We start from the raw sequence: 12,997 nt of genomic DNA, 5'->3' as shown, positions 1-12,997 counted from the left end.
CCTCATGGAAGATTGATATATTGAAAATGGAAGATATTACGTTTCCTTGAACGTCAACTCAGTAATATTAGGGAAAAAATGCATTGTTCTTCCTCCGTGTTTCTCATATTTTGACTAAACAGCATTTGTCATCGTATTTATTGCCTATGTAAAGCATAAAGTAATTATCATATTTCATACTTTGCCTTTAAATACGAGATATTTCATACAATTCCTAGACATTTCTGATATTGCCACTTATATGTACTTATATTGATAAATTGTCGTTGCAAGTAATTTTTTTAAATTGAACTTTAAAATCCAATATTTACATATTAAAACATTATATTTACATTTTTTTTTTCATAGTCCTTTACTAAAAATTTTTTTCCTCCACGACCGATCTACCTGGCAACTGTGTGTTTTTAATTTTTAGTTTCTTTTTATTTGATTTGTAGGACTCCATAAACATTTTCTCTAAGTTCATGGATCTCCAGGGTTGCACAGAGCATTGGCTAAGATAAGAGGAAAAAGAATACATCTTATAAATATGGGTATTGATCAGAGATCATCAATAACTGCCACAATCAAAAAGAAGTCTTCCCGAAAAACAACGTCTCAATCATCCAGACTAATGCGTTCCACTGCTAATAAAGTATGTTGGTGTCAAAAATGAAACTGAAATAGCACTTATTGTTCTCCCTAATGGCATCTCTTCCTATTTTTCGTGAAAAGTAAATGTATGTTTTGTGGGTACACTTTTTTCACTAAATGTTTTCTATAAAAAAAAGAATAGCAACGCTTTTACTGAATTGTTAAACAAAAACGCAATCGAATTATTATGTGGGTATTGTAGTTAATAAATGTCTTCTTTTAATGTCTGTTTTGCAAAAATATGTAAATAGAAACATTTATAATTTAGTCCACGTTCTCGGGCATTGTTTTGTTACTGCTTTTTTTCTATTTTTTTTATAAAGAGTATATAGGGGCTTAAGTTTATTAATGAATCTTTAGATCTTTTATAAATGATTCTTTTGATCTTTTATTAATGATTCTTTTGATCTGAGGGAAGAAATAATAAATAGATAAATATTATAATACTTGGTTCAGCTGCAACTACCCATTTTCGGAAAAAAAAATAATGAATGTCTTAAATATTAAGTATCTCATATATCAGCCGCATGCACTGACTCACATCAACCGGGATAAATTTAACACTAACCCGTGTTCAATATTTTTATAAATTAGACTACTCTAAATATATTCTGAATTTAAATGGTTTAAAATATTCTTCTGCCTTTACTAATTGAAAAGCTATTATAATTTTATCATGTTCTGCAATTTTTCGTGAATAGCATATATTTTTAAAATCTTTTTCGAAAATGGTGTAAAAAATTTGCATTAGGAGCCGCCAGTCTAGCAGGGAAGAAACAAATACTACCAAAATCTAATGAATCGTCAGTGAAGACGGCTGAAGGGAAAGAAGAAAAAAACCGATTTAGTTGCTGGGCAAAACTTGGAGGACATGGAATCACCTTTTTATTCCTTTCTCTATTTTCTCAAGCAATCAAATGGATCGCCCCCGTCTCCCTCAGTAGTGATTCCTTAGATTTTGATAGAGTTCTTGTTCTTTTTTTATTTAAATATTCATTCGCATCCCCTAATGTGTTGAATTTCTGTGCTTCATTTTTGACATGGATTTCAAAATTATACATATAAGATAGGGCAGTATTTATACGGATCACCTAGCATAGCTGTAGCGCGATAAAAATTTTGAATTTAATAAAATATTTTATTGTAAGAAAGCAATATAGATTAATAAGCAAAATAAATAAAGCAATATAAATAAAGTAGTATAAATTAAAAAGTAGTATAAAAAAGTAGTATGAATTTTGCTTAGAATTTTCCTCTTTGTACTGTTTGTAACGGGCATTATAGCATAATATATTAATATATTTCTTGTGAAATTTTCGTTTCACATTATCTCTTTTATTTTGAAAGTGTTATATTAGCTAAGAATATTATAATAATAAAATTATAACAGTAATAATAATAATGCAATGCTTTTTTAAACAAACGAAAATGATGAGTAGTTCTTACATCNATAATAATAATAATTATTATTATTATTATTATTATTATTATTATTATAGTAATAATGATTTATATTTATATAAGTAATTTTTAACTTTCAGAAGAAAAGATCAGCCAAACAAGGAAAAATAATAAAAGCCTTAGCAAAGGAATTTTTGGCGGAAAAAGTATCTGCCGCAGGAATTTCCTACATTGTGAAGTCTCGTTCTAGGTTGAAAAAGTGGATGTGGTTTATCGCTGTCACTGCTTCCATTTCTTTCATGGGTTACATGACATCCAATGTCATTTCAGAATATTTAGGATATCCTAAGATGCTTATAAGAGAAGTAAATGCTTTTTTTCCCAATTTTTTTTGCAATAATGTAATATGATGAATGATTCTATGAATGAACGAATAAATGACTTAATTTATGAATAAATAAATAGTTTGATTTATAAACAAGGGAATAATTTAAGCATTTTTACTTTACTTTTTCAGAATTTTATGTATATAGCTTAATTTTATTTTTTAAAAATAAAATTTGTCATTTTAAAGAAAAATACTTAAACTGGCATTCTCTTTTATATTTTAGGGGAGAATATATTCAAGACTGAGTTTTCCAGCTGTTACAGTTTGTTCTCTCAATCCAATAATGAATCAGTTCATAGAAGAATCTTCAATTGCTTCATTAATGAAACTGAAACGCATGCTTAGAAATGCAACTGACGTACCGTAATAAACATTTTTATTCAATACTTTTTTAAGTACAATAGACTTCTGTGCAACTGCATTATGTGTTACTAATGGCATATCAGCTCTATGATGTTTAAAACGCGAAGGGAAAAAACATTGCCATGATAATTTAAGTAAAAAAAAATTCTGTCAGTAAAATAAAAGAGCAGAAAAAATATTGTAAGCTCAATATATCGTGCAGAGAAATATATAAGGAGTTACTCGACTGTTAGAGCATATAAAGCGTCATCTTTTTTTTTCAATGCTTGGCAAAATATGCCCAAACGGTTTCAACGCCACGCAACGGTAAAAAGCTTAATTGCCGATTAGACTGACGAGTTAATCGTTTTCTTTTATTATTTTTAATTAAATCTATGAAGTTCTTTGTAATCGTTTGGTTAGTTGCTTTATTTCAGTTCGATGAAATGTTTTGAAGTGGGTCGGTTGGTTCTAATGCCACTTGCCACACGGGCAAGCCTGCTTGGTGAAGCTGAGCAAATTTAAAGCAGAGTGTGCGATTCTTGTTTTTCAGTGGCGCCATCTATGGCCAAGAATTCGACTTCAGCCACACCATACGTCACACCTGAATATAAGGCGGACGCATTCATACATCCATTCATCCACAGACCGTAATTTTTGACCTGAATCAGAGAATTCAGTACCTCCGGAGGTATTGATTTGTTATGGGATCATGGAGGACTTTGCGACTAGACAGAATCTTAACGTGCATCAGTCACCAACTACACGGGGAGTCTTCGGCCGGCGGGGTTCGAACCCACGAACTCTCGGACATGGGCCCAGCGCCGTACCGAGCAGGCTATCCCAGCCATGTTTTGAAGTTATTTGCTTATGGATGACGTGTGTTAATGAAAACAAAAGTACATTTTGTAGAGTAAATTAGGATTTGTTTTAAATATTTTAATTTATAATTTTTTTCTCGCTCTTAAATTGATTTTAATGTTGAATAAAGTGCACATGTGCACGCTGGCATGTGCACTATTGATTCTTTTCAATTAACAGCAGTATAAATACAAAAAAGCGCTATTAGTGTAGATTTTTTCTCTGTTTATAGTAGAATTCATCATATGAATTCATCATTCATCTACCAACTGGCAATAAAATAGTAGTTAACAGAAGAAAATATCTATGTAGTTTAAACGTAAATATATTACCGCTTTTTCATAAAGGTACTTTTCGTAACATTTCAATATAAAAAGGCGGGATAAAATGGTCTAACTTACAAATATACATTTATCACCCGCCAAATGCTGTGCAAAGCGTGGAGGTAGTGGGTTCGAATCCCACTGTTACATAGGATGTATCTTCGTGCTGTCCTTCTCTGTATAGTGCTATACGTCCTTCTATTTGATAAAAGTTTATAAGCTTCAATTGAGCACACAACCCTGATGTAAATTCAATAAACCAAGTCTTTTGCAATGCGGCCTTTAAAATGTTCGCAAAATTACCAAAAATTCTTAAAGCCTTAGTTTTTAATTGTCTACTTCTCAATAAAAAAAGTTTTCATTGGCAGCTCTGATTATTTTTAAGTCCTTGTATTTTATTTTAATTGATTTTGATGTTTTTTCGCTCCAAAATATCCGAATAATTAAGTGTAAGTTTGTTATAAATAATTTCAATTTTGAACTTATTCATGAAAAGGAGCATAATTGAATAGTTCTTACCATCATTTTTTTAAAATAGCTTTCGAGAAAGGGAGTCTACATCTATCAGAATATTATAAACGTGTTGTTTAATTTATGTTAATACTTGTAGAAATTTTCTTTCATTGGGCACCGCGGTAAGAGTCCCTTTCAAACATAAAAAGATTTTTATTTCGCATGTTAACTTATGGAGAATCATATGCATGGAATGTTCGTATTTATTCTATAATTGATTAATATTTTTTAATAATTTTCGTTTTATTTTATTAATTGAAATATATTCTATTGGTCTCAGTTACCAAACTTTAAATGTTAAGGTCGTGAATATTTCTGAAAATTCTAAAAATTCAATTTCACAAAAATACTTGCAACTTCAAAGGCCTACAATTCGGTAACTAATTTCAGTATAATATATTCAATGCATGAAATACATAAAACTAAAAGTATTCAAAAGTATTAATCAGTATAAATAATTACTTAGGACTATTCGGTAATTGCTTTTGTTTTTGTTTTACATACTTCCGATTTCAAACAGGGCTCAATGTCTCTTTAACTGCTTTAAATTTTAAATTTTTTTTAAGAATTTAAATACATTCTTTATTTTTTAGAACTGATAGTGAGTATCAAGACAAGTGCTATCGAGATCCCCTATGTCAATGGTCGTGGTTTAGTGAAACCTGCACCTGTGCAGAAAGCCCTTGCACCACTGAGTTTTGCATTGCCTTCAATACTACCCATTGTTCGTGTTCATCTGTCTTCTGTAAACCAAGGTTTCGTGTTACATGCTCTGTAGGACCCTCAGCACTCGAAGGTAATTCCACCAATGCACGCCTCACGCGGAATTGTTATTGCTCCACCAATTCAGTTTACAAATCATGGACTAAGATTCCATTGCAAAATGAGGAAGGTAATCATTTTTCTTTGACATAAAAATTTCACAAACTGTATTTTGTTATTAACCATTCATCAGGCTTGCAGATCACCATTTTTAATATGTATGCCCTTATTTTCATTAAAACTAAAATAAATTTATATAATGCTCAAATTAAACCTGTATTACTTCATGGTAGCGAATGTCGGCCTTGAAGCAAAACTGATGAAAATAAACTACTAACCTTTTTAAAGAAAAATACTCAGAGCCATCTTCGGAGCTGTTAAAGAAACGATGATACCCGAACGATGATATCCCAATGAGGTGGTGCACCATCTTGTTGCAAAAAGACATGTGGCTGAAGCTCTTCTAGTTGTGGAAATACGAAGGTATCATCGAATACGAAGGTATATGTGGGTATCATCGTTCGTAGTTCTTTGAATGACCATTTTCCAGGAAGATGGATTGGGCGAGGAGGTCCAATTCCTTGGCCACCCAGATCACCCGATATAACGCCGCTGAATTTTTTTCTTTGGGATTTATAAAGGACAATGTTTACAGGAGGATCGTGTCAAACATTGATGACCTCAAAGTCAGAATTACAACCGCAATAGCTTCAGTGGATGCCGACATGGTTGCCGCTCCCTGGCGTGAAATTGACTATCGACTTGATATTCTCCGTGGGACGAAGGGGGCACACGTGGAAGTTCATTGACAAGGGTCATGAAACTTTTTGAGTCTATCTAACCATTTATGTTATTAATTTTAATCTATCTTTATTATTTATTAAGCATCAAAATGGGTCCGGGACTTTATAAACACCCTGTATATTATTACGATTCATAAAAATCTTTTCACTTAACAAAGATATAAATTAATAATGAAATCATATGACTAATAATACTTCTGCTTATTATAGTTATTATTATTTTTTTTAAATGACCTGTTCTCTAATTATGACGACTGGCACTAAAGGTATATTTTTTCAGAATTATTCAACTCTATATCTGACCCTGATGTGCAGAATGCCATACGATTAATCCGGAGCTCTAAAACTCAAGATTTAGCCGATATTGAAGATGCTATGCTACCCGCAACTCATGATCTTTTTGATTTTGGAATGAATTTCGATACTCTTGTTATAGCTTGCAGTTTCGAAGGATCTCCTTGTTATAGGCGGTAAACAGAATTTTAATCTTCTTACTAACCCGTTGATGCCTGGCCCTAAAAAAGTGGTCTATTTATGAAAAGCGTCAAAAGGAAAAAAGGGGTAGTTTATATTTGTTTACACCAAAGGGCTGTTTTGTTCTGCTATACTTTAGCATTTAAAAAGCATTATGCTTTGATTTTCGATCTAAGTATAAATATTTATGTCATTGAAAGAGTGAGATAGATAGAAGTACCTAGTTTTTGCAAAATAAATAGTAATAATAAAACACGTGTGGTACCACTTTTTTTTCTTTAAAGAAAGAGCTATCTAGTTAAAAGAACGTTTAGCACAAATAGGTTAACTCTTTCCTGTGCAGTGTAGCAAGTCTGGCAACACTAATAAGTCAACAAATGTTGTAAACCACTAGAAATGTAAAACTAATTGCTTTTAAGCGTTTAGAAACCACTATTCTTTAAACAGCAAAGAGTTAAAGTATGTGGCTTTACTTAAAGCTGTAGCTTACTTGCTTGCTTGTGCTCTGTAATTTATTTGCTAACAATGCGCACTTGCTAATGTACTGCATGACCAAAATTTTCAATCCAAATTTGATGCTCCGAAAAGGGTTTAAGGTTTTGAACTATTCAAATCTCTCGAGTAAAATTTAAAAGAACTAGATACCTGTAAGCGACATCATCGTAGGTAAATCGTGGCATTCGTAGATTCAGAAGCCAATCAGGTTCAATACGCACGCGTGATGTCTTTTACAGGTATTCGATTAAATCGGATTTAAATTGCAAGGTTATGCATAATAACTTCTATTTCTCGAGTTGCAAATATCCAATTAAACATCAAGCTGGTTCAAAAATAGCTAATTGTCAAAAAAGCATACCTGCCAATTCTTGCGGAAAATATTATAATCTTCTGAAAACTATTATTTTTGTATATAATGTGGTTGAAAAATTTATACATCGTAACTTTTGTTTTTATAATTTTGTATTTACTGAAATTTCGCTAGATATCTTGTGGTATTTTAATATGCTGGCTAAATATAAATGCAACTTATTCTTAAGCTGTCTGTTCAATCGACATTTTAAAAATGTTAAAATTTTTTAAAATGCCAATTTAATTTTTACTTGATTAATATTGTGTAAAAGTAATCAAGTATGACTATAACTTTCTAAGAAATAAGCGCTTAGCTAAAATTAACTGCATACTTCTATAAGAACTTCTATATACATTTCTGTAAGCAGTGGACTGATAGTTAAGACCCGCAGTGGACTGATAGTTAAGACACGGTTCCCAGCAGATCACTGAAGTTAAGCATCACTGGCTGCGGTCAGTGTGCGGGTGGGTGACCACTTGGATCAGTCTGCGTAGGGACCGAGGGTGGGCGATAATAGTCCTCGTTCAACTGCTCTACCGTAAAGTGCTCGACTTCGCGTGCAGGTCATCTGGCTACCGAAGAGGGGGTGCCACCCCCTCTGCAGGGGATCAAAATTGTGATGGCATGTCTTCGGACCATCTTCAGGGATGTTTCCCAGACCTATCATGCTTCTAGTTCCCAGCAGATCACTGAAGTTAAGCATCACTGGCTGCGGTTAGTGTGCGGGTGGGTGACCACTTGGATCAGTCTGCGTAGGGACCGAGGGTGTGCGGTATTNATTCGATTTTTGATTAATAATTGATTTATGTGGATAGTGGCATAGAATTTAGCATTGCGTCATGGTAAATGTTATTCCTACTAAGTGGAAGTAGTTGTGTTTTTTTAATATTATACCCAATTGTCAAAAAAGCAAACCTGCCAATTCTTAAGGAAAATGTTATAATCTTCTGAAAAATATAATTTTTGTATATAATGTGGTTGAAAAATTTATGCATCGTGACTTTTGTTTTTATAACTTTGTATTTACTAAAATTTTGCTAGATATGTTGTGGTATTTTTATAGGCTGACTAAATATAAATGTAACATATTCTTAAGCTGTCTGTTCAATTAACATTTTAAAAATTTCAAAATTTTTAAAATGCTACTTTAATTTTTACCTGATTAATATTACGTAAAAGTAATCAAGTATGAATAAAACTTTCTAAGAAATAAACGCTTATCTAAAATTAACTGTATACTTCTATAATAAGTTCTATATATACTTCTGTTATAACTTCTTCCTTTTTTCGAATCAATATTATTTTTTCTTTAGTTTTAAATCTCTAGAACAAAGTAGCAAAGGTTTAAAATGAAAACTTTATTCTATTTCTGTTTGGTTACCATTTGCGTGAGTAAGTTCCTTTGTTTATCATTTTAACTAAAGTCTTTTTTTTAAGACTATTCACTCAGAATTGCCTAAAACTGGAAATAATTTGTTTAAATATTCCGTTTAGTAAAAACAAAGTGTGAAGTATTTTTTTAAATAATGAAATCAAATTCCAATTATTTACCTAATCACGTCATTTATTGACTTACTGACGCGTGATACTCCTCGCACGTTTATTTCGAACGAATAAAAAGTGACTGCCACAATACTTTACTGCCAGTCTATTTTAGAAAGAGGTGATTCATTGACAAGTACCACATCTTATAATTGACAAAGCATTTAGTGAAGGTATCAGGTTGGATTTATTAATAAATCAGCTAAGAAGTCTCCTATCATGCTTAATAAAAAATCTACTACCATTTTTTATTTGGCTGTTTTATCTTATAATTCGTAATTTTGAATAAATCGTTCTCCAATGTGTTAAATACCCTCCTGCCTTAGAAAATCAAGTTGTTCTTTTTAACACTAGGTTTACGGACGTTTTTTATATACATATCTCTACGAACACACGTCAATTTGACGCATGAACGAATACATCACTAGGTCTACGGACGTTTCTTATATATACCTATCTCTACGAAAACGCGTCAATTTGACGCAAGTAGTGGAAAATTGGGGCTCAAGTCGCAGTCATTGACCCCGAGTCGATGTGACAGTATACTCATGGGGCTCATGTCGCAGTCANCAACAGAGGGGTCAATTTAAACTTTGCGTTGCTTATTTGAAACTTTTCCCAAAATTAGAGTTATAGCAAAGTTTTAATGAATTTTGACTCAACTTTTGATTTTCTTTCAAAATTTTGAATTTGGGGGTCATTTCATAATTGAGAGTTGAGAGCGAAACTGGATCAAGATAAGACTGGATCAATATACCTTTGATGAATCCGGATGTTTCATATGTTGCCTTTCTGAACTACCTGGCTTCCTGCTCGCATCGAACTTTATTTCCTGCTGCAACTTAGGGATCATTTCAACTAAAGAGTGGTTGATTGTGAGAGGCCATTTTTCAGTGTTGCGAAAGGTGGTAAATACTGTATCGGAGACAAGTTGCTGCAGTTATTGGTTGGCTCCCTCAATGTCTCTGATCGACGTTAATGACTATCAATTTTAGCCACTGACATGGATACTGAACGGTTGAGAGGATCTCAATCCTTGAACCAGAGTGAACAGGAGGAACAAGATGACTCGAATCAAGGAGACTCCTTGTTTGTTCCATTAATTACGCCTGCAATGACACTCCAGAACAGAATCCACTCAATCTTGTTGAGAGACAATTGTAGGATGACCAAAAGCGATAAGGAGGTTATTATGAACTACTTGGCGGATCTGATGATTCTGGTGTCAAAACAGGACGCTCAAATTGCAGTTCTACAGTCCAAGATGGATGAGTACTCCGCATTGAATCGTACTTACCTAGATCCGTTAATAGAAGACACAAACAAGCAGAGAGAGTTAAACAGGAAAACTTATGCAGATATCGTCAAGAACAATAGGAATAACAGGACCATAAATACCAAAAAGAAGAAGGAACATATAGCAATTATAAGACCAATGGCAAATGATGTGGGATCGGATAAAACAAAAACAGATATAACAAATCGAATTGATCCTGCCAAGTTGAAAATTGCAGTGAAAAGGGTTGGGAAAGTTAGAAATGGTGGAATTATAATAGAAACGGAGACAGAAAAAGAACTAGAAATATTTAGAAACGAAATGGAAAAAACTGGATTAAACAACGAATATACTTTCAACCCACCTAAATTAAAAAAACCCTCTATAATTATCTTTGGAGTTGAGGGGCAGGTGAGCAAGGAAACAGTCGGGGAGTTACTGGTGTCCCAACATGAAGGTGTTGATGAGGAGGAGGTAAACGTGAGAGGCTCCTTGGGAGGAAAGAAAGGTACCCGGCACTGGATTGTGGAACTTTCACCTGATGCTTTTCATTACATCAAATACCAGGATAAAATTAACATCAGCTGGAGAAGATACAACTACGACGAATATTTTGCGGTACGCCAATGCTACCGTTGTGCTGGCATCGGCCATCTCGCAAGAGATTGTCAAAGAGATGCAATCTGCAGACATTGTTCCTCAAATGAGCACAAGATCCATGAATGCGAGGAGAGATCATATTGCGCGAATTGCCAAATAGCGAATGAAAAATATGGATTAAATCTCGAAACCGGCCATGGCCCTTTTGACAAGCAGTGTAACCAGTATCAGAGAGCACAGGCTGTCCAAGTAAGAAACACCGACTATGGCAAGTGGTATAATTAATCATCTTCCAATAAGGCACCTGAACCTTCATCATTCGCGCCTGGCTAACATACAACTTAATCTTGATATAAAACGACTAAATCTGCAGATCATTAGTCTTAATGAACCCTACTTTCAGCATGATGGTCAAATTCCATTCTTCTCAAATGATCTTAAAATTTATTCATTTAGAGAGAAACCTAGAGTGGCAGTTTTGGTGGGAACAGGGATTAGCGATGATTCCCTTGTTATCTGTCATAGAGATTTGTGCGCTGTTACCTTCCAAATTGACTCACAAATGTTTGTCTTTATGTCTTTCTACCTACCACCTTGTGACTCAATGGATCCAACACTTAATATCCTGGACTCTCTTTTGGTCAAATACTCCCAATACAATGTAATACTGTGTGCTGATGTTAACGCTAAATCTACGGTCTGGGGCCCGATATCTGATAATAGGGGAGATGACTTGTTGATGTTCTTGATTAGCCATGATGTTCATGTGATCAATGATCCTGAGGCTCCTCTGACTTACTCATCCACACTGAGACACAGCTGGATAGATATCATTGCTACTAACTCTGACTTGCTTGACAACTATACAGACCATGACCACATTAGTTTGTCTGACCACGAATTAATTACAGCTGAAATAACCACCCAACATAACAAAATCCAACTTAAAAATAGATCACACAATTACAGGAATCTCAGGTGGATTGATCTCAGGACAAAGCTTTATAAGATTCCAGAAAAATGGAACGCTGAAAATATAGAGAATATTGATCAACTGGAAGATCTTATCAAGGGTATAACCAATGACATTAATAGGGCTTGCGATGAATCTAGGAGAAGATCCGGTTCTAGAAAAAAAGGACCAACTTGTCCCTGGTGAAGCCCCAGACTGAGTGAGATTAGAAATAAAACCAGAGCACATAGAAGATTGTACCAGAGAGCCCGGGAACAGGATGACAGAGTGGCACAGAAGATCAGGTATAAACAGACTCTGGCCAACTATAAATGTGAAATCAAAAAAGCAAAAAGAGACCACTTTAAGCAATTTATCAACGGTATTAACCTCGAACAGGCATTTGGATCGCCATACAAGATTGCTGACGGTCAAGACCTTAGAAGACAGAATCTCTATAACACAATCAGATCTGATGGGACCACCACAATGGAGCTTAAAGAATCGATTGATAATATCCTTGCTTATCATTTTCAGGAGGTAGAGGAAGACATGATCACATGCTTTGGACAGGAGGCTGAGGATGATCCTTTTGGCATGTATGAAATTGAGTGTGTAATTAGAGACTTAAAAAGTGGCAAGGCTCCAGGACCAGATGGAATCCCGGGAGAGGTCATCAGAGACCTATTTTACACAAATAAGATCTGGTTCACTAGTATCATGAATAAATGTCTCTCTTTGGGTCACTTCCCAAAATGCTGGAAAATTGCCAGGGTTGCCCTAATTGGTAAACCAAACAAAGATCTTGTCAATCCAGATTCCTACAGGCCCATTTCCCTACTGCCAGTCTGGGGAAAAATTCTAGATAAACTTTTATGCAAAAGACTCACATATTACTTGGAAAGTAAAAATAGCTTGAATGATAATCAATATGGCTTCAGATCTGGTAGGGGGACGGATGACGCATTGAAGGCTGTAGTGGATTTTATTGGTGAGGCTAAACAATCTAGCAAACATACAATTGGAGTGGCCCTAGACATCAAGGGTGCTTTTAACAACGCGAGATGGGCTATACTCAGGGAGAGACTTAACAGCCTGGATCTTCCAATCAACATACTCAAGATTCTTTTCAGTTTTTTAAACGACAGAAGTGTTTTATATGAAAACAGTGCTGGTCACATTTTAACTCGAAGAGCTTTTAACGTTGGTGTTCCTCAGGGTTCTTCCCTCGGGCCCATTTTATGGCTGATCCTTATTGATCAAGTTTTTAATATCTT

The 12,997-nt window shown here is 34.2% G+C and overlaps 1 protein-coding gene across 1 annotated transcript in view; it reads left to right on the top strand.

Annotated features, from left to right (window-relative positions):
* The first annotated feature begins 2,662 nt into the window (after positions 1-2,662).
* Positions 2,663-12,997, top strand: part of LOC107450540 (acid-sensing ion channel 2-like) — a 65,780-nt gene continuing 55,445 nt past the window's right edge. Inside the window, exons 1-3 of the mRNA XM_071183194.1 lie at positions 2,663-2,785; positions 5,055-5,353; positions 6,307-6,496. Coding sequence (XP_071039295.1) covers positions 2,706-2,785; positions 5,055-5,353; positions 6,307-6,496 — 569 coding nt within the window. The 5' untranslated portion in view covers positions 2,663-2,705. The remainder of the gene's footprint in view (positions 2,786-5,054; positions 5,354-6,306; positions 6,497-12,997) is intronic.

This window comes from Parasteatoda tepidariorum, chromosome 7 (assembly GCF_043381705.1).
Source record: "Parasteatoda tepidariorum isolate YZ-2023 chromosome 7, CAS_Ptep_4.0, whole genome shotgun sequence".
In the NCBI taxonomy this organism is placed as follows: Eukaryota; Metazoa; Arthropoda; class Arachnida; order Araneae; family Theridiidae; genus Parasteatoda; species Parasteatoda tepidariorum.
The sequence above is the reverse complement of the archived record's forward strand: the minus strand, read 5'-3'. Positions and strand labels throughout refer to the sequence as shown.